This window comes from Myotis daubentonii, chromosome 15, assembly GCF_963259705.1.
Source record: "Myotis daubentonii chromosome 15, mMyoDau2.1, whole genome shotgun sequence".
Classification (NCBI taxonomy): domain Eukaryota; kingdom Metazoa; phylum Chordata; class Mammalia; order Chiroptera; family Vespertilionidae; genus Myotis; species Myotis daubentonii.
This window is the reverse complement of record NC_081854.1, coordinates 2,502,822-2,523,845: the sequence shown is the minus strand read 5'-3', so window position 1 is coordinate 2,523,845 and position 21,024 is coordinate 2,502,822. Positions and strand designations below refer to the sequence as shown.

The 21,024-nt window shown below is 65.8% G+C and overlaps 2 protein-coding genes across 6 annotated transcripts in view; one reads left to right on the top strand and one right to left on the bottom strand.

Moving 5' to 3' along the window:
* The window catches only part of ZNF628 (zinc finger protein 628), a 178,529-nt gene that overhangs the window by 339 nt on the left and 157,166 nt on the right, over positions 1-21,024 (top strand). The gene's annotated exons all lie outside the window — the stretch shown is intronic.
* On the bottom strand, positions 217-20,775 carry PPP6R1 (protein phosphatase 6 regulatory subunit 1). 5 transcript variants are annotated; one of them, XM_059664981.1, is made up of 24 exons: positions 20,247-20,775; positions 11,853-12,085; positions 10,226-10,412; positions 10,012-10,149; positions 9,857-9,922; positions 8,501-8,613; positions 8,300-8,413; positions 7,780-7,942; positions 7,534-7,686; positions 7,313-7,447; positions 6,562-6,626; positions 6,354-6,469; positions 6,185-6,270; positions 6,012-6,101; positions 5,832-5,929; positions 4,950-5,007; positions 4,697-4,863; positions 2,394-2,524; positions 2,132-2,312; positions 1,971-2,041; positions 1,802-1,883; positions 1,297-1,407; positions 1,146-1,217; positions 217-1,061 (listed from the first exon to the last, which is right to left on the bottom strand). In XM_059664981.1, exons 2-24 carry the CDS (start codon positions 12,077-12,079, stop codon positions 1,058-1,060), a joined length of 2,628 nt encoding a protein of 875 aa, XP_059520964.1. In that variant the 5' UTR covers positions 12,080-12,085; positions 20,247-20,775; the 3' UTR covers positions 217-1,057. The 5 variants fall into 5 exon arrangements, with proteins under 5 accessions (XP_059520964.1, XP_059520967.1, XP_059520965.1 ...); XM_059664984.1 differs by lacking the exon at positions 11,853-12,085 and having other exon boundaries at positions 20,247-20,774; XM_059664982.1 differs by lacking the exons at positions 1,146-1,217; positions 20,247-20,775.

Below are 21,024 nucleotides of genomic sequence, written 5' to 3'. Positions count from 1 at the left end.
CTCCCACCCCCACCTCCCACCAGAGGGGGGAGGGCTGGGCACGTGGCTTCTGCAGGGTCTCCCTGCGGCTGGACAGAGGGCGGCTGAACAGTGGACACGTGAGGTCGGGGTGATTGAGGGGACCCCGGGCCACGGCTCTGCAGACCAGGCCCATCGTGGCTGGGTGAGGCTCAGGACGCCGCCCCACCCCCAGAACTCGAGGTCTGAGCAGCAGGGTCTTAAACTGTCTCCTTTATTCGTTCGTATTTGCAGTATCAGACAGCTGGGCACCCACTCAGGCGGCCGGAGAGGGAGCTGGGTCAAGGTCACTTGGCAACTGGGCTGGACCCCAGGCCTCCAGGCACTGGAGGGGGACCCCAGCTGGACCCCCACCCGACCCCCGCCCAGGGCCTGCGGGAGGCGCAGGGGTCTCGTGAGTGTGTCAGGGCCTCGTGGGAATGTCACCGGAGAGGCGCCGTGGCCGGGACCCCAGCCCCCAGAGCCGCGGGCCAGGCGAGGGTCCGTGAGCTCCCGGCCCGGGAAAGTGCAGGCCTGGGGCGTGGGGCTGGGCGAAGGCACGGCCCCCCTCGGACCCCCAGGTGGACCTGAGCTGAAAGGCCGAGTGTGGGTGTGGGCATCTGAACCACGGGGGGCACGACAGCTGGGCGCGGGGTACCGTGCCTCGGGGACCCCAACACAGCCCGCTGGGAAGGGATGAAGGTCCCCCCACCTGCCCAGGCCTGGTTCCGTCTGGCTCTCCCACCCTCTCCTCCCTGGACATACATATAATATAGAATATAGGTCTCTCTCTCTCTCAATCTTTTCTCCTTTCTTTCTACTTGACTCTATACCTTTATTCAAGGAGATAAAACTCCATCTTTTTTTTTCTCAGTGCAAATGGGGGTGGGTGGGGCCTGTCTCCCTGGCACCAGCCTCCTGGGAGTCCAGAGGAGAGAACATGGGGTGGGGGTGGAGACGGGATGGGGTGATGGGGCAACAGGCCACCACGGGACCCACCCTGACCCCGCCCGGGCAGGATCTGCGCACAGGTTTGGCCGCCATCACCGGAACCAGGCAGCTACCTGGGAACCAAGAGGGAGACAGGAGTGAGGAGCCGCGGGCCCACCCGCCCTCGCCCCCACCTGTAGCCCCGGCCGGCGACTCACTGGGAGCCTGGGGACGCCGGCCCTCCCTGGGCAGAGCCATTGGGCACTGGAGGCAGCTGCAGGGCCTGGGCACTGTCGGGAGAGGAGGACATGAGAGGTCAGTGCCTCCTCCACAATGGCCCCCCACCCGCCGTGGCCACCCCATGCTCACCTCTGGTTCTGTGGGAGCCCCATGGGCTCAGGGCTCTTCTCCCTCTCCATGGCCTGGGGGGGCTGGGGGGCCCCAAGGGCTGGGACAGAGGTAGCAGGGTCTCTGGTTGCACTGTGGGGAGTAGGGGTCAGGCGCTCACGCCCGGTGTAGGCCCTCGCCCGCAGCCCGGGGGCAGGGAAGCAGCGCACAGCCCTGACCCACACGCAGACCCCGGGGCCGCTGGGCAGGAGCTCTGTCATCGGGGACACGGGGTCTGCACGCTCTTTCCCCCCTGGCCCTCGTGAGGGCCCCTCCCGCCCATGGGCTCCCGCAGAGCCAGAGGTGAGCGTGGGCTGGAGGCCCTGGGCAGCAGGGTCCTATGTGACTCCTGTGGGCACAGGCACAGCCCTACAGCCCTGGCCGGTCTTGCCAGGGCCCCTTGGAGCAGCTCGAGGGCGACAACCCCAAAGGCCAGGCATTCTCACCTCCCCACGCGGCCCCCCCAAAGCTGATCCCAGCAGGTCACCTGTCCAAGGGGCTGGGGGTGGAGCTTGTCCTTCGGAGGGCGGCCTGGAGGTCCCTGACGCTGACCAAGGCCTGGCAGGGGGCTGGGGAAGACAGAGGCGCAGCCTGAGCGGCGATGCCAGGCCCGGGGACAGCGGGGGGTGGGGGGGTGGGGGGGGGGCCGTGCTGACCTGAGGGCTCCGCTACTTTGCGGCCACCTGAGGCTTCCTGAGGTGCTGAGGAGGGTGCGGGGTCTTGGGACCTGGAAGGGGAGAAGCAGCCAAGGAGCCGGCGGTCGGGCTGGAGCCTCGGAACCAGGACCGGCCGCTCCCAGCCTGGCCTGCGGCCTCACCTGAGCTGCAGAGTGCCGGGGGCCACGGGGCCGGCCGGGCTCGGGGTGGGGAGGTCCTGGGGCACACCGACGGGCCCCTGAGGGGCAGGGGGCCCAGAGCGCCGCTCCTTCTCCCCAGAGTCTTGGGGGCCGGTCGGGGTGTCTGTAGGCACTGGGTCAAAGGCGGCTGCCCAGCTGGGGCCTGGGGTGAGAGCAGGGCAGCAGTGAGCAGGACAGGCAGACCCTGTGTTCACCGGACCCCCCAGCCGGCGTGGTCACTCACTGGGAGGCTGGGGGCCAGGGCTGGGGTAAGAGGGGGGCCCGGCCCCATCTTGGGCCCCCTGGCCGTCCTCCTCGCCGTCCTCCTCCTCGTCCTCCTCCTCCTCGTCCTCGCTATCTGTGCTGCCTCCACTCCTGCCCCAGAAACCAGCATGAGCGCTGTTGGCGGCAGGGAGAAAGGGAAGCGCCCGTCCCCACCTCCCAACGCCCCAGGGTTGCCCCCGCCCCCAGCATCTGTGCAGGAACAACAGATAATAAAAGGGGTGGAGGCCACCACCACCACCACCACCACCACCACCACCACCACCACCACCACCACCACCACCGCACAAGGGCAGGCAGGCCCCACCCGCCTCCCTCACAGACCCTCCCCAGCACACCGCCCTCAGGAATGGCTTCCCCAGCAACAAACTCGGGGGGCTCTGTGCTGTGGCTGATCCTGACCCCAGGATGTTTGTCCGTTGATATTTAGAGAACGGAAGGGGGGGGGGACATCAATGCGACAGAGACACCTCAACTGGCTGCCTCCCGCACACGCCCCGACCAGGGCCAGGACCAGGGCTTGAGCCTGCGACGAGGTATGTGCCCTTGCCTGGAGTCTAACCCAGGACCCTTCAGCCATGGGCCGAACTGGCTGGGGACTGGGAGGGACTCTTGTCACCGCTGTGTCCCTGGCTGAGAGCAACGTTAGCACGTGCAGCTGCTCCAAAAACACTGCTGACGTGACTGAGATACAACCAAGTCACCCGGCCACCCTGCCCGCCGACGGGGCGGCTGAGCCAATGCTGAGCGCGTGGCCGTCTCCGAGGCTGGAAGGAGCGCGTGGCTATCACTGAGACAGACTAGACACTCGGCAAACGGGGACAGAGAGCTTCTGCAACCTGAAAGGGCCGCTCCTAACCCACCACGGGCACCACACCCAGTCCCCCCACATCAGGAACAATACGCCCCCACTTCCGCTTCACGCCGTCCAGGCCGGAGGAAGGAGGAACCCGACCCCAGAGGCGCCTTAACTCTAGCAGGAAATGCTGAGGGATCGGGCAGTTCCTCGAGGGCACGGACACGGGTCCACGCCCAAAGCTACTGCTTTCTATCCACTTGTTGCCTCCTCAGTGACTGAGACAATTCCATCCATCGCTGCATTGAAGAGACCCTGACACTTAGGAACAAATTCAACAAAAGAAACAAAACATACGCTCTGAAAACTTCAAAACGCTACTGGAAGCTAAAAATACCTACATTCACGGAGACACACCCCAGCTCAGGGGCCACGGCCGCTCTCACTGAAACGGACACTCGGATCCCAAGGTTCACAGGAAACCCCAAGGGACTCGAACCCTCACCCTGAACCAGGGGCAGCACCACGCCTCCCAGGCTCACCACCTGCTGCGACAACAGGGTCCAGGCCAGGCAGTGAGCGCACGAGCACGGCCATCGGCCGCCGGGCCAGGACAGAGGGCAGGCAGGCCCCTCAGCAAGGGCTGCTGGGACGGGGCTGCCCTCGCGCAAGGAATGAAGGTGGACCCGCCCGCCGCTCTGAGGAGACCAAACCCGGACTGGAGAGCCAGCGCTGTCAACTCTGAGGAAAACATGGGAGCACGACCTGGGCCTTCGCTGCTCACACAGCGGCACCCCTGGGAGGGCCAGGGAGCACCCCACAGCCATGGCCCTCAGCCGCAGAGCCACACCCAGCTACCCAGCAGGGGTCCGGGCAGCAGCACCCTGGGAGGGCAGGCAGCAGTCCGCAGGAGGACGGGGACTGGCCAAACCTCAGGATTCACACCCGCGCCTGCATGCTCGGTCCACGTCATTAAAAAGGTAAAACCCTCCAGCGCTCCCACCAGCAGCCCAGGGCAGAGCTGTTCCCACCAGGCACCTCCAGGGCAGGCGCCCGGGGCCGGGAGGCTGGGCCAGCCAGTATGGAGGGAAACAGCGCAACATGGCGCAAGGAGCTGGTCACAGCTTCCTGACGCTCAGCCTGTGAGGAAGGGACCATCTGCCGCCGTTCTGGGAACGCCTGCTTGAGCTCCGCCCTGAGAGGAGTCCAGGGACGGAGGTGGGAGACGCACCTGGATCAGCCGGACCTGAGGGAGCTCCCGTGAGCTGCAGCCACAAGCCGTGACCCGACTCCTGTTTGGCTTAACCCACCAGCGCGCGGCGTCCATCCCTCAGCACCGAGAGGACCCAACTGGCACACACGCTCCATCCTACGGGCTGCTCGTGCCCTCAAGCCCGTGAGAACTCCACGTGGGCCCCGCAGCCCCCAGGATGCCACAAGGCCCGGCAAAGGAGGTGGGGCGGACTCACCGCACACCTGGGGGCTGGCCCAGGCGGGGCCCCCTGGCCAGCTGGCTGCCCTGCCAGGCGCCGTCCTCCCCATCGGACTCCCCAGAGCCCTGGCCCTCCTCCTCCTCGTCGTCATCAAACTGCTGGATCCGGTCCTTGTAGCAAATCTCCAGCAGGTTGGTGTTGGGCTGCGGGGTGCAGGCGGCAGGGTGGGTGGGCGGCACTGCCCACAGCCCCCACAGCCCCCACCCCCAGAGGCCGGGGCGCCACTCACGTTCTCATCGTCGGCGTTGAGGGAAAAGGTGATGTTGGCCGTCTTGTCGAAAGGCGCGCTGGGGGAGGAGCAGGGGCGGGGAGGAGGCTGAGACAGGCTGCCTCCTGCTGCTCCGTCCCTCACGCACGCACGCGCCCTGGCCATCTGCTATCCACAGCTGCGTCTCTGCCATCGTCCCCACTCGCTAACACTCCCCGCTGGCGGCGCAGGCCCACCACGGGGGGACATTCGTAGAGCTGACGTCCTGCCCTCGCCTCCTGCCTGTCCAGCCCTCGCAGAGGTGCCTGAGGTGCCCGAACGGAGCAGGAACCCTGTCTCAGCTGTGCCCGCCTGCCCGTCCCTGGAGGCCACTGCCCGCCTCAGGGCATCACGGGCTCATTCTTCAAAAGTGACCTCTTTCTTCCGCTCAGCGGACACTTCCCTCGGGGGCCCCGCAGCCCCGAGGAGCACCCCACCCGAGGAGACCAGGCCCTGAGTGACCTGCCCGGCCGGGGGCTGACAGTGGCAGGACCAGACTCAGCAAGGAGCCCCCAATGGCAGGTGGTGCCAGCGGGCCGCTCCTGCCCCTTCGCTATGTGGTGCTGTCACAAGGCTGCCCATACAGTTTACAAAAACGTTACTCAACTGGAATTTTTCTCTCTGACTGTAAAAGCTGCAGGTGCCTGTGGCAGGAAATTCGGAAGATGGGAAGAATGTTCATGCCCACACACCAGAGGCGATTTAAGGTGCTGCCACCACAAATACCAACAAGCAGAACTGGCCATTGAACAGGCCTCTGGAGGGGGGCCAGGTGGCCCTTCCCAACACTCCCAGCGACCAGGGAGGCCGGGGCGGGGATGGCAGAAGCCACGCGCAGGCAGCCTCGGGCGGCGGCACACTCACTTCACACTTTCCTCCTGCTCCCCGAACTCCTCGTCGTTGAAGCCGAAGTGGTCGATGAAGGCCGAGGTCATGCGCTGCATCTGGAAATCCATGAAGGCCTGCGGGAGCGCGGTGATGGTCAGGGTGGGCGGGGGGCGGGGGGGCGGGGGGGGGGGGCGCCAGCCCCGGAGCCCAGCCCACCTGCTGCAGCACGGCCTCCTCGGGAAAGCTGAACTCCTTGAGCCGGTCGTCCTCGTCGTCGCTGGAGGAATGCAGGTGGTGGGTGTTCACCTGGGGCGGGAGCAGGGGCGGGTGAGGGCCCGTCTGGGGGACGAGGGAGCGGACGCTGCGGAAGCGGGAAGCGGGGCCCTCACCAGGTCCACCATGTTCTTCTTGTTGGTCTCGGCCAGGGGTCCTGACACGAAGGCCTCCCACTGCTCCTGCTGCTCAGCCGACATCTCTGCGCGGCAGGAGGGGCAGGGACAAGGACGTGAGGCAGCCCTCAGCCTCCCCCCCCCGCCCCGCCCACGGCGAGCCCCTCACCCTTCAGCAGCTGCCCCAGCTGCTCGGCGTTGGGCCCCTTCTCCGTGTTCTGCACCAGGGCGTTGGCCATTCTCGTCAGGTGGCCCATGTAGCCCTTCCGCGGGCCGCCTGCGGACCTGGGTGGGGGGGAGGTTGAAGCTGGACACTGGCCACCCGGCCACCGCCCCCCCCCCCCCGCCCCCGGCAGGAAGGCCGGAGGGACACTCACTGCACGCGCTCGTTCTCCTCCCAGGACGTCAGGATGCGCTCCACCAGGCGGCACTGCTGCAGCAGCTGTGGGGGGACCAGCCAGGGGCTGAGGCGGCCTCCCCACGGCGCCCGGCAGCGGAGCCCCCGCTCCCTCCAGAACGTGCAGCGCACCATCCCAACAGCCCGCACCATCCCAACAGCCCGCACACGCACCTGCCTCCCGCCCCCCCGCTGCTCCCCCACAACATCCTCAGCCTGTCCATGCCCCACTCCATCTAGACCAGTGGTTCTCAACCTTCTGGCCCTTTAAATACAGTTCCTCATGCTGTGACCCAACCATACAATTATTTTCGTTGCTACTTCATAACTGTAATGTTGCTACTGTTATGAACCGTCATGTAAATATCTGAGATGCAGGATGGTCTTAGGCGACCCCTGTGAAAGGGTCGTTTGACCGCCAAAGGGGTCGCGACCCACAGGTTGAGAACCGCTGGTCTAGACACATCCCAGCTCCCGCTGAACTGCTCCTCCCTGGGGCTGGGCTACACCCAGGGCTGGGCAGCCGTCACCCCGGGGAGTCCTTCCCAGGACACCCCACCTCCTGAGCTCCCCGCGTCACCCACTTTTCCCCAGACCTGACCCAAAGACAAGTCCGAGGCCCCAGCCCCAGGACGCGAAGTCACACCAAGCACTGGCTCCGGCAGGCGAGGGACGGACACGGGCAGAGCCCAGCCTGTGGAGGGGGAGGGGACCCGCACGCCCCAGCTCACGTGTTTCACGCCGAGGTTGGGGGCGGGTGTCTCGAGGCTGCTGTCGGCAGGGGGCCCGGCGCTCAGCATGGCGCTCACACACACCTCCACTTGCGTGTGCAGGAAGTTGTTGAACACGTAGTGGAAGAAGAGGTCCTGGGGGGGAGGTGCAGGCTGGCACGGAGATCCCAGAGGCCCCACCCGCCCCGCCCCGCCCCGCGCCCACCGCCCTGCCCCCGCACCAGCATGGTGTTGGGCACGTCCAGTGCCAGGAGCTCCTGGGTCAGGGCTGCGTCGTTGGCGCTCAGGGCGCTGGCCAGCAGCTTGACCACGTGCAGCCGTGTGTTGCCCAGAGGCGGGGCCAGGATGCCCCACGTCGTATGCAGTGGCTCCAGCTGCAGACATAGAGGAGGTTCAATTCCTGGCCCCCTGCTGCCCAGGGCCAAGGAGCAACCTTCCCTGCCACCCTCCAGGCCTGCCCAGCCCACCTCCAGTGGCTCGAACAGGAGCTGGTGGAAGTGGGTGAGCCGAGGGCGCAGGGCGTGCAGGGCGCCCATGCTGGACACGGAGCTGTCCAGGGTCGCCTGGCCCAGCAGCTCCAGCTGCCCATCCACACTGCTGAAGAAGTTGTTCACGATCACAGACTCGGACCTGCAGCAGGGCAGGGTGAGGGCAGTGAGCGGCCCAGACAGCCTGTGCGCATGCACATGCGTGTGCAGAACACGCCTAGAGAGGAGCCTGAGGCTGCTCCCGGCCAGGAGGCGGCCAGGACGTGAGGGCGGGCCTGCGGGAGGCACCCAGGGGCCTGGGGGCCCTAGGGTAGAAGCCCCACTTGCGTGTTGGACAGTGACGCCCGAGGGGCCCTGGATGGGGGCGCCAGCTGGAAGCTGTGGGCAGTTGACTTGGCCTGTTTCCTCGGCTGTCAGGCGGGAACAGGACTCTCTAGGACCGCAGTGACCCCCGAGGGGCCACGCCCTCCGGGAGCCGCAGAGCGGGAGGCACCCTCACCGTGGCCGCCTGGGCTCCAGCAGCGTCAGCAGCACCTGGACCCCGCAGACGAGCACGGACGGGTTCAGCTGCCCCTCCAGCATGTTGCTCAGGAGCTGCTCGATCGTCTCCTGCCTGGGGCAGAGGGTCAGGGTCAAGGGCTGGGACCCAGGTTCCCAGGCCGGCGTCCCTCCCTGGCCAGGGCGCTGCCCGCAAACCCACTTCTCCAGGGTGGCCAACAGCTGGTCGGGCTCCGAGCTGTCCTGGACTTGGATCACCTGCTCCCGGCTCAGGCGGATGATGTCGCACAGGGACTGGGACGCGTTGGAATGTTGCTGGGGAGGCGGAGAGAGCGAGCTGAGGACCCCGGCCTGGCTGCCGGGCCCACCACGGCCTGGTGTCTGGACTCCCCCATGAGTTGACCATCTGGCCCCGGCCCTTAGGAACAGGGAGGAGAATGGCACAGGCACAGGGACACAAGTACCTAGGGAGGAAGCTCCAGGCACCAAACACTGGAGGGGAGAGACGGCAGAGAAAAGGGGAAACCAAGGAAGACTTCCTGGAAAAGGAGACATCCCACAGAAACCCTCACCAGTCAGTGGCCAAAGAGGGGGCATCCACCCACTACTGAAGGGTAAGCAACCATGCTCTTTCCATGAGCAGAGCAGCCTCAGCCTTAGCCAGGGGTGAAGCACCGACACGCTACAACACGGATGCACAGGACACGGCGCTCAGGCAGAGGCCAGCCGTGGACCACATGTGCGACTCCATGTATATGCAATACCCAGAAGAGGCAAACCCAGGGACAGGCTGCAGACTGGTGGCTGCCAGGGGCTGGGAACCACAGGGGGAGCGGCGAGACACCTAATGGGCACAGGGTTTCCTTTGGAGCGACGCACACCAACTCGGTGACAGCCGCCCTTCTGTGAGGACGCGGGAGCACTGAGTCCCATGAGGAGTGGGCGGGCGCAGTGCATAACTCAGTCCCCACAGAGCTGCTGCCAGAAAAGCCAAGCAAGGGAAGAACATGAGCAGAACGCAGAGCCCAACCCAATGGGCTACAGGCAGACCCAGGACACACAGACAGACCCCAGGTCCCGAGGTGAACCCGGGACCCACAGGCAGCCCTGGACCCGGGCAGGCTCACAGTGGCACCTGGTCCCGCTGCCACAAAGGCCTGGACGGCCGCCACCCGCCTGGGATGGGTATGGGCTGGCCCTGAGGGCTGACTACCTGCCCCTGTGGCCGGGGAAGAGCCGAGGCCCCAGCGGGGTTCCCTGAGGAGCAAGCAGGGCTTTCCAGGCAGAGCCAGCTGGAGGGGAGGAGGGTGAGTGGCCCCGGGGAGGGCAGGGCAGCAGCGAGGAGGCAGGGACAGAGCCCGGACTTGGAGGACCCTCACCAGACCTGCTCGCTCAAGAGAGGGGCCAACTTCCTGGCTCAGAAACATCCATGTGGGTCAACCCCTTTCTGTTCTGCCACTACGTCAGGGAGCGGGGAGATGGGCACACGGTTCCCAGCGCCTCCTTTTCTCCTCAACCCCGCTCTGGAGGGAGGGGCCTGGTGTGCCGAGACACTCACATTGTCATCCTTTGATGGATGGATCTGCTCGATGAGCCGCTGGACAATCTTCTCCTCGTTGAGCCACTTGGGGTGAGAAAAAGATGGGTCTCCGCTCATTGGCCCACCGCCAGGCCCTGCCCCTCCCGCCCCTCCCGGCCCTCCCTGGAGCTCACGTTGACCACTTCCTGCCTCAGCTGGGGCCGCTCCACGCAGGTGAGGAGCCGCAGCAGCAGGTCCATGATGGCCGAGGTGCCGATGTGCTGCAGCAGCAGGTCTACGAAGTCGTCCTTCTTCCGCAGGAAGGACACGAGCTGCGGGCACGGCCATGTCAGACGGCGGGACTGGGAGGCGCCCCCCGACCCGCAGGGGCGCCCCGACGGCGGGTACCTGGTCTGTCTTGCGGTTGATGAGGATGCCCATGACCTTGCTGAAGAAGCTGGCCAGCAGCGGGTTGAGGCAGCCGCTGCTCTGCAGGAAGCCGTAGAGCCGGTTCAGCAGGGCCTCGTCGGCGCCCAGGGCGTCATTGATTTGGGGCACGTCCGAGGTCAGGATCTCGCAGGCCACACTGGGGTACCTGGGGGGCAGGCGGGGGCTATCACATCCAGAGAGGGAACAGATAAGGGGGAGAGCCAGCGGCGCCAGTCTCACCTCCCTGTCGGAACCCCACAGCACGTCCACCCCCCTGACCCCAACGAGCAAGCCTGTCCCCTCCTGACACTGCCTGCTGGCCACTACCAGAGCCTCCCCTTCACAGTCTGTCCAGTGATCTCAAACCACCCGCACCCGCACCCCTTCTCCACATACTGGCTCGAGGACCGCCCTGCCCAGTAGGCCGCCCTGTTCCAGGGGGGCCAAAACCTGCTGAGATGCCCTGTGAGCTGTAGGCGCCTTGGGTGCCTCCTTCCTTGGGTTCCTGGGAGCAGGGCAGGGACCCAGGGCCAGGAGGGCACAGGTGGCGAAATGGAGGCTCCCTGTGTTCCTGTTTTCTGTGAGCAAGACCCAGTCCTTGGGGCCACTGGACACACTCAAAGGAGGGGGGATGCTGGGAGGGGGACGATGGACCGAGGTCAGAGCAAAGGAGGGAAAAGACATGTGGGAGCAAGTATATGACAGACAGATGGACATCAGAGGGTTCTGCTGACCCTACCAGAGATCCCCGCACCCTCACCAACTCCCACTTTACAAAGGGCATGGCAGCCCTCACCCAGGCACCATCTGGCTCAGGCCTCAGGCACAGAAGTTGCAGAGATGAGGACCGCATACCACCCTGGGGTGAGGGGGCTGGGCAGAGGGTGGCACCAGGGAACAGGGAGGATGAACCGAAGGGAGCCCGAGTCAGGTATGGGCTGTGCAGGGCCCGAGAAGGGCGGTGGACCAGGGCAGACGGAAGTGCCCAGTTATGGAGACGATTCCCATCGTGCCAACAGGGCCCTGCCAGCCTGGCCCCAGCACACCCAGGGCCCTAAGTACCCGTGGGGTGATGGGGTGGGTGGGAGAGAAGGGCAGAGGGGTGTGCAGGAGGGGGCGGCGGCCACCTAGGGTCCATGCCAACTCTGCTCCCAGCCATGCCCTGTGCTCCTGGCACCGGGCTGGGCACAGGCACATCTCATCCAACTCATGCTCCAAAGAAGGGAAAGTTACAAGAGAACTACAGGTAAAAAGGTTCTGTCTGGAGTTAGAGGACTCGCTCTGAGCCACACCGGAAGCGGTGACGCTGGCTGTATCATCCGTGTCACCACGGGGAAGCAGGCAGAGCACAGGGAGCGCAGTATTCCTCCTCACAACTGCACGCGATGCTACACTCATCGCGACAAAAACCCAACGGAAGAAAGCGCAAGGAGAAAGCATCGGGTCGGGGTGGGGACGGGGCCACTGAAACAAGACTGGCCAGCCGCTGCGCCCCACAATAAAGGCGCTTCCACGGAGCCCCGCCGCGAGTGCCCCGGCGCCCGGCCTCCTGCCTCGGCCGCCTCGTCCCCACCGGGAGCCCCCGGGACAGGCTGCGCAGGCTCACTTGTAGCGCAGCCGCTCCTCGCCGCTGGCCGGCGGCTCCTGGGTGACCCAGGCCACCATGGCCTGCAGGTGCGGCGGCTGCAGCAGGAAGTCCAGCAGCTTGCGGTTGACGACCTTGCACTCCTGCAGCACGTCCTCCTCGTCCAGCAGCTCGGGCAGGCTCAGGTCCTCCCGCTCCAGCAGCGTGTCCAGGTGCGAGCTCGTGTGCAGGTCAAACTTCCAAAACATGGCGCCCTGCGGGAAGGGGCTGTCACCGCTGAGCCCGCCGGCCAACTCAGCAAGCACCGGACCCGTGTCTCCCCTAGCTGCCTGCGGTCCAGACCCCTGCGGCCAACTGTCCTGCTCAACCCTCCGCCCCCAGGCCCAGAAAGCCCGAGTGTGCGCCGCGCCCAGGGCCCGCGAGGGAGAGTCCTGTGCAGGAAGCAACCAAGGTCCTGCCCCACCAGGGCCAGTGTCCACTGTCCCCACAGCTGGGCAGGGGCCCCAGGCAGGGCCAGAGCTGTGCTCATCCTGGAACCCCGGCCATCAAACTCGCTTCAATCTATTTGCTGAACAAATTCAAGTGCCCATGACGGCCAGCACGCAGCCACCATCCAGCCCAGCGAATCGCCACGTGGTGCAGGGCGTGGGGCGGTGGCAGGCAGAGGGAAGTCTGTGCCGTTGCCTGGATGCCACACACACACACACAAATACACCCCACCCCCTCCCCACCCACAGCCCAGGACAGGGAAGAGGGAAATGGGGGGGGGGGGTGTTCCCAGTACAGCCACTGACGGTCCCAAAGGATGCTTGACAGATAGGGTCCCCGGCTCAGCAGGGAGGGCAGGCCGGCTCTCACCCCCGGAGGAGGGCGCCCTGGCTTTGACCCTCAGGCCTGGCTGTGGCATCAGGAGCACCTCCTGCAGAGCGCTCACCAGGCGCCGGTGGACCCAAGCCCCTGTGCGCATGAACTCAGCATCCCCTACAGCCCCTCACAGTCCAGACCACAACTGCAAACCCCTCTGAGCTTGCAGCCAGGCCCCGGGCTGCTGTCCCAACGGCATCACCCCATCACCCATGGGCAACTCAGGCCCAGGGAAGCTGGGGGCTCTGCAGCCCAGCACAGGCCCTGACCAGCTCACACTCGTCACCTGCCCCGTGAAGACCCCCGAGGCAGAGGCCACCGCGGACGGACCGAGAGGACGAGCCCTTCCTGGGCACCTCCAGACCCGCCGGCCAGGCCCTCTTCTCCGAGGCCCGATCCTCTCTGCCCCACACTGCCCGGCATGGACGGCACACCAGCCACGGACAGAGCAGCCGCCCGAGGAGAACGACGCTGACTGGGGAGCAGCCGGGCTGAGCCAGGCGGAGCCAGTGGGGGCAGGTGACCAGCCGTCCAAGTCTCCGTCCATTCAAGACACCGCTGCCCCGGCTCTCCTCTCTGGCCTCCACGGAGCCTCAGTCCCCTTGGCCGTCCGGGGCGCCTCCTGGCCGTGCCCAGGAACAAGAGGCTCTAAATCCACAACAACCCTGTGGTCTCGTGTCTGCTCCTACGCCCCGGCCGACACGCCTGGAGGGTCCTATCCTCACACAGGGTCCTATCCCACCACAGTCAGGCCCGGTCCAGCCTTCACCCCACCCCCATTCAGGCCACTTTTCTGAGCCACATATCTGAGTGTCTCACGTTGGTTCCTGGCCCAAAGCCCCATGATGGCCTCTCCAGTCCCCGAATTCTAAGCACCAAGGGCCCCTGCCCACCACCCCCGTCCGGGACATGTGTCCCAACCTGCCCGGCACATCGCAGTCACAGGGCCGATCCATGGGCGCTGCATGCGCCCTGACGGCATGACAGAACCGCACCACACATCCCCCGCGAGGCTGCCGTCGGCACCCGGGGACAGGAGCTGGGCAGCCGTCACCTGGGCCACAAGCAGCAAGGACCTCGCCGTGGGAAGTGCACCACCTGTTTCTTCACCGGAGACTTTCGAGTGGCAGTAAGGGGCCCAGAGAGGCCAGAAGGCCGCCCAAGCGGAGCGGGCGAAGCCGTCACCGGACCACACGCCGCGTGACTCCATCAGGAGCCGGGAGATGACTGCTAACAGGCACAGGGATTCCTTTCGGGAACAGGATGTTCACCAGAAGCCCCCCCAAAGTTCTCAAATCAATTACCTACCATTTCCCTGGTCAGTTATGCCTCCACCCAAACGCCCATTGTGGTGATGCTGCCCGGCTCTGTGGCTGTGCGAGGAGCCATGAATTGCGCACTATAAACGGGTGAATCATACGGTGTATGAATTACATCTCAACAAAAACCGTCACCAAAACAAACAGACCAGACTGCAGAGCGTGCGGGGCCAGGCCCGCTGGCTGCACGGCCAGTCACCCGGGCTGACAGGGCGCCAGCTGCCCGCGGAGCTGAAGCACACGAAGGCGGAGCCCACCCAGGTTCCCCGTCCCACCTCACCACCACAGGCCCCGAACTAGGCACCCCCAGGAGGGGCAGGGTGGGGCCCAGCCAACCCTGCAGAGAGCCTGAACCCGCGTGGGGCACCTCGCGTCACGGCACGTAGTGAGGAGGTGGAGCAGTTTTGATTTCCCCTTTGACAGGTGCAGGGACGTGGGCCCGCAGGGAGGAGCCCTGACTGCCAAGAGGCAGACCCCCGATCCCAGACCCTGTGAGCCCCACTGTCCTGACGAGAGGCCCATCCACTTCCAAAGCTCGTGGTCAGAGGGTGCAGGCTATCCCCCCCAAGCCCCACCCCTTTGGACAGCAGGTGGGCTTCCCTCCCAAAGCTGGCTTTCCAGAGATTTACGGTTGGGAGGGGGCGGCTGCAATAAGCAGGGGGTAGGGGGGTGGAGCTAGGTGACATGGACTGTGGACCCAGGATCCAGGGGCCTCACAACCCAGTGGCCCCTTCAACTCTCAGAACCTCAGGTTGCCCCTCAGAAAATCAGGAGGCTGCAAGGACCAGACGCAACCGAGTGGTGGTTGGTACCCTACACGCGTCACTTCTCAACGCTGCACAGAACGAGGATGCAAACCGAACTGGAAAGGAGAACACACACAAAACAGGAAAAGGAAAACCTTCCCGGCTACAAACTCTCAATTCACTCCAGCCCAGTCCTCCGGGCCTTGCTGGGGCCTGGACAGGAGGGCGGCTCTCCTTCTCTGGATCGGGTGCGCCTGGGCCAGGCACCTGGCATCCGGGAGCCTCGTTTCCTGTCGGCGAAACGGGGCACCTCCGGCCGGAAGGGCCACGCTGTAAGGACAGCTGGGTCAGGCAGGTGACAGGCCAGAGCCCGGCAGGTGCTGGCCCCGTCCTGTCAGTCTCCGGGGCCAGCGGGGCCAGGGCACTTGTGGGAGCGAAGGGGCCCCCACACGCCTGGGTGACCGAAGGGGAAAGAAGGGCCCGTTTGCCTGAGTGACTCGAGTCATTCAAACACTGTCGGGCGCCACACTCCCCGCCACCCCACCCCCACCCTTCGCCACTTGTGGCAAATCAAGAAAACGGAAGTGACTGCCGCTGGTTTTCAGCGACCGTTTGAAAACGAAGACGGCCTGCAAACGGAAGAAGGGGGAACTGCAGTGAGAAAGGAAGCCACGAAGCACAAACACCTCCCCCTCCGCCGGCTCTGCCAGCGCCCGGGGTCTCGCGTGGCTGCGTGGCTCTCGGGCTCCTGTCCCCCCCGACGGGCCTGACTGCAGTGCCCGCAGGGCCGCCCACTGTCCCTGCTGCCGCCACCGTCCACACAGCTCCGCCTGCCGGGAGCCCCCGGGCAGACCCTCTATCTGACACCCCTTCCTCCCCGGCCCTGGCCCCGCACCCGGAAGTGGAGGTCAAGGGTGCGGAGGCCTCTGGGAGGGCTCCAGGCGGCCACTGGAGCTGCCAGGAGGCTCAGCAGAGGCTCCAGTGTCCGGAGAGGCCACCTGGAACCTGCTGACCGCTACCACCTCGGGACACTGGCTGCTCTAGTGAGACGCAGGCCAGGCGAGCCCCAGAGGGGAGACCCCGCTGCTGGCAGCCAGTCCGTCTCCCACAGGGCCCGGCAGGTCGGAGGCAGCAAGACCACCTCCCTCTAACTCCCCCAACCCACTGTCACCTCTCAGCCAAATCTGGAAAGGACGGGGGACGTCTGACTCCACGGACGGGAAGCCGGCAGCGGCAGGACGCCGTACGTGCTGCCACGCAACCCGACACAGACCCGGGAAGGTAGGCGGTGGGACACCCTGGGGGACAGGAGGCCGGAGAGGGACCTGGCCAAGGCCACATGGCAGGACGGCCTGGGACCTACGTGGTTCGGGAAAGCCTGGGGCGTCCCCAATGGGGGGCCTTGCCCTCTGACCCCAGAGCTGACGCTCCTAAGGGGGTGGCTGTGCCGGTCCAACCCCAGAGGATGCGCAATCAGGAAACAGAAGAGGCTGGGACACCAGGCCGAGGGCTGACCGGGGCCGAAAGCTCACACTCAGTACAGTCTCCGGGTCGGGCCATGGGTTCAAAGGAAAAAAAGAAAAAGCACAACACACAGATTTTGAAACGGCCCTTGGAGAAGGCAGAGGGGCAGAGTGAGTGCTGCCGGGCCCAGTCAGAAAGGCCTGGGCTCCAGTCCTGCCTGTCCTAACGGAGGTCGCCGTGGCCGAGACCAGGACCTAACCCCGCGGGGCCCAGCTGACCGCACTTCCCGGGGAAACCACGGCCTGGCCCTGAAGGGTGGCGTGTCCCCACCCCCGTGCTGAGCCTGCCCACTGAGGGGCCGGGAGCCCAGGGGAGCCCAGCAGACAGGAAGGCCTCACTGTCACCAGCACTCTGGCCTCTCACCTCATCTCTGCCTGCCACCCGCATGGCGCTCAACACTCCCGCCACACCTGACTGCGCCTCTGCTCCCGCCTCTCCTCCAGCTCTCCGAGCCTCACTAGCTCCTCGGGGTCCTTCAGGCTTCGGCGCAGGCACCACTTCCTCCAAGCAGCCTCCCCTGACTGCCGAGGGGCCGGTTCCACACTTCCCCGGCTTCCGTGGCCGCCTTGTGACAGCGTCGGGGGCTCTGTGACAGCATCTGTCTGTGTGGTCACCTGCCCCCCCTGCCCGGTGCCCAGGACCCAGCACAAGAGCAGGCCCCCAGCCCGGGGAGGGGGGGGGGTGGGAATGAATGAAAACTGAAGGTCCCGGGGCCACAGATCCTGAGGAGCAGTTGCTGGGGCCGAGGGACTGGAGACGGCCGGACAAAACGTACCAAAACCACGAAAGTCAGTCAAAATACACAACACACAGCCCTCCTGGGTGGCAACAGGCCAGACAAGCCAAGACTACATCGCGCCCAAGCGAGAGGGCAGGGTGCAGCCACCGGGGCCCTGCAGACACTGTGTGGGCTCCGTCCCGGGCACTGCTTGCCAGCATCGCGGACTCTACCCATCGGACGCCCCCCCCTACCCCCCACCCCCGCCCCGCACTGGTCCTAACAACCAAAACTGTCTCCAGCCAATGACAAGTGTCCCCTGGGGGGACACAATCACCCCCAGTTGAAAACCACAACAAGAGATAATCCCAAACCAAGTAACTGCCTTCGCGGCCCGCACCCTGCTCCGGGCTTGTACCCAGTGCGGCCAACCCACCAGGAGCAGCCTCGGGGGGCGTGGGGGTCAGCGCCACCCCCCCCCATGCTGCTTTACCGCTCTCAACCCCAAACCGCACCCCAAACCGCACCGGGCGGCCCAGCTTTCTCACAGCAGCGCCTTGCTTTCCAGGCTGGTGGTAAAGGGAACGTCTGTACATCCAAGAGCAGCAAGAAAGACCTCGCCTGGCCCGGCCGGCGGGCTCCGTGGTTGAGCATCGACCTAGGAACCGGGTTCGATTCCTGGTCAGGGCACAGGCCCAGGTTGCGGGCTCGATCCCCAATGTGGGGCGTGCAGGGGGCAGCCGATCAACGATTCTCTCTCATCATCGATGTTTCTATCTCCCTCTCCCTCTCCCTCTCCCCTCCTCTCTGAAATCAATAAAAATACATTATTAAAAAGAAGAAAAGACCCCGCCAGGTCACCATCCAGGGCACCGACGAGCAGCCCCCTGAGGTATCGGGGCCACTGACTCCCAACACACCAGCACCCCAGCCGCACACGCAGGCCCGGTGCACAGGCTCCCGGGCCCCCGCCTTCATGTGTGTGCACACACGTGTGTGCACATGCTGCTCCTGCCACAGGGAAGGCCCTTCTTCCCAGCACCGTCTGTCCACACCTACGCCTCCTTCCTAGAGAGACACCCGCCCGCTGAGCCAGTTCCACCGGTGCCGCCTGGCCCGGCCTCCCACGGCACACGGCACCCTGAGTGACCTGTCCCTCGGCCGCTCACTGGGGCTGCAGGCTCTGCAGGTGCGGGTGGCCCAGGGCTGGGATCCCCAGGGCTGGCGCCCTGATCGGTGCCCAGAGCCAGCTCCCCGCCAGGTGCCCGGCCCTGCCCTCCGCAGGCCGCACCGTCAAGAACGGAAGTGCCCCCAACACCCAGCGCCCAGGAAGCCGGAGCCCAGAGGGCGGGCAGGGCAGAGGGAGCCCCCCTGCCTGCCGAGCCCCGGGTTAGAGTGAGACGCCACGGAGTTCGGGGGCAGGGGCGGGCGAAGGGGAGGCGGCGGCCATGGGAAGGGTCTGAGGAGCGGAGATGGGGGTGGGGGCTGAGTCTCAGGGGGCAGGGAGAGGTGGGGGGACAGGGGGAGGGGGTGGGGAGGGGACGGCCAAGGGGCGGAGTGGGGATGACCTACAGGGGAGAAACTGGGGGGCTGAGGAGAAGTCTAAGGGACTTAGGGGGCTGAGGAGGAGTCAAAGGGACTTAGGGGGCTGAGGAGAAGTGTAAGGGACTTGGGGGGCTGAGGAGAAGTCTAAGGGACTTGGGGGGCTGAGGAGGAGTCAAAGGGACTTGGGGGGCTGAGGAGGAGTCAAAGGGACTTAGGGGGCTGAGGAGAAGTCTAAGGGACTTGGGGGGCTGAGGAGAAGTCTAAGGGACTTGGGGGGCTGAGGAGAAGTCTAAGGGACTTGGGGGGCTGAGGAGGAGTCAAAGGGACTTAGGGGGCTGAGGAGAAGTCTAAGGGACTTGGGGGGCTGAGGAGAAGTCTAAGGGACTTGGGGGGCTGAGGAGGAGTCAAAAGGACTTGGGGGGCTGAGGAGGAGTCAAAGGGACTTAGGGGGCTGAGGAGAAGTCTAAAGGACTTGGGGGGGCTGAGGAGGAGTCAAAAGGACTTGGGGGGCTGAGGAGGAGTCAAAGGGACTTAGGGGGCTGAGGAGAAGTCTAAGGGACTTGGGGGGCTGAGGAGGAGTCTAAGGGACTTGGCGGGCTGAGGAGGAGTCAAAAGGACTTGGGGGGCTGAGGAGGAGTCAAAGGGACTTAGGGGGCTGAGGAGAAGTGTAAGGGACTTGGGGGGCTGAGGAGAAGTCTAAAGGACTTGGGGGACTGAGGAGAAGTCTAAAGGACTTGGGGGGGCTGAGGAGGAGTCAAAAGGACTTGGGGGGCTGAGGAGGAGTCTAAGGGACTTGGGGGGCTGAGGAGGAGTCTAAGGGACTTGGGGGGCTGAGGAGGAGTCTAAGGGACTTGGGGGACTGAGGAGAAGTCTAAAGGACTTGGGGGGGCTGAGGAGGAGTCAAAAGGACTTGGGGGGCTGAGGAGGAGTCTAAGGGACTTGGGGGGCTGAGGAGGAGTCTAAGGGACTTGGGGGGCTGAGGAGGAGTCTAAGGGACTTGGGGGGCTGAGGAGGAGTCTAAGGGACTTCGGGGGGCTGAGGAGAAGTCTAAAGGACTTGGGGGGCTGAGGAGGAGTCTAAGGGACTTGGGGGGCTGAGGAGGAGTCTAAGGGACTTGGGGGGCTGAGGAGGAGTCTAAGGGACTTGGGGGGCTGAGGAGGAGTCTAAGGGACTTGGGGGGCTGAGGAGGAGTCAAAGGGACTTGGGGGGCTGAGGAGGAGTCTAAGGGACTTGGGGGGCTGAGGAGAAGTCTAAAGGACTTGGGGGGGCTGAGGAGGAGTCAAAAGGACTTGGGGGGCTGAGGAGGAGTCTAAGGGACTTGGGGGGCTGAGGAGGAGTCTAAGGGACTTGGGGGGCTGAGGAGAAGTCTAAAGGACTTGGCGGGCTGAGGAGGAGTCAAAAGGACTTGGGGGGCTGAGGAGGAGTCTAAGGGACTTGGGGGGCTGAGGAGGAATCTAAGGGACTTGGGGGGCTGAGGAGGAGTCAAAGGGACTTGGGGGGCTGAGGAGAAGTCTAAGGGACTTGGGGGGCTGAGAAGTCTAAGGGACTTGGGGGGCTGAGGGACGCGACTGGGAGGAGCCCCCGGAGGAGAGAAGGGTCCGAGGAGAGCTGAGTGGACCCGAGGGTACCCGGCGGGGCTCCCGGGGACGGGGTGCGGGAGTCGGGGTGCTCGGCCCGGGGGACCGGGGCGGCAGCTCACCTGCGCGGAGGGGCGGCGGCTCCTCGCACTCGGGGCTCATCGGGGCGCCCCCCCCGCCCCGCCGCTGGCGGCTCCGGCCCTGTTCAGGGCCCGGTACGTGGGGCGGGGGGCGGCGGGGTCTCGCGCACACGCCCTCGGGCCTCCGGGGGGGCCCTCGCGCGCCGAGGTCCGGAGTTCGGGGGTCCGCGCCGGCTGGCTGCGGGCCGGGGTGCAGGGGTGCGGTCGGCGGGGTCGCGAGGCCCGCGCAGGCTCTCAGCCGGGAAGCCGCCCGGGTCTCCCGAGCCCAGCGTCCCGCGGCAGAGCCGAGGCCGGTCGGGAAGACGTCCTCCGCGCAGGCCGCAGTGCTGAGCGGCGGCCGACGGAGCCCGAGGCCCGCTTCCTCCACCGCCTCTTCCTCACACCGGCGGCGTCTCCCGGCTTTGCAGTCAGCTCAGGGCCTCCGACGCCCGGCTCCGTCCGCCACGATCCCACAATCCCCCCCGCGCAGGGGCACGCAGGAGACCCCGCCCTCCCGCGGCCGTCGGGGTGAGCGGGGAGGCCGCGCGCCGGGGCGGCAGTGCGCGTGCGCGTGCGGCCCGGCCTCTCCCGCCCCCGCCCACCTAGACCAGCCCCGCCTCGGATGCGCCTGCGCCGCTTGGTGCCAACGGTCTCTCCCAGAATAAACCCTGGCAACCCAACGCGCAGGCGCCAAAGCACACCCAGCGTTCTCTCGACTCCGTTCCAAAACCAGAGGAAATCCGGCTCCAGGATTTCTCTTCCCACTCGCTTCAGGTGGAAG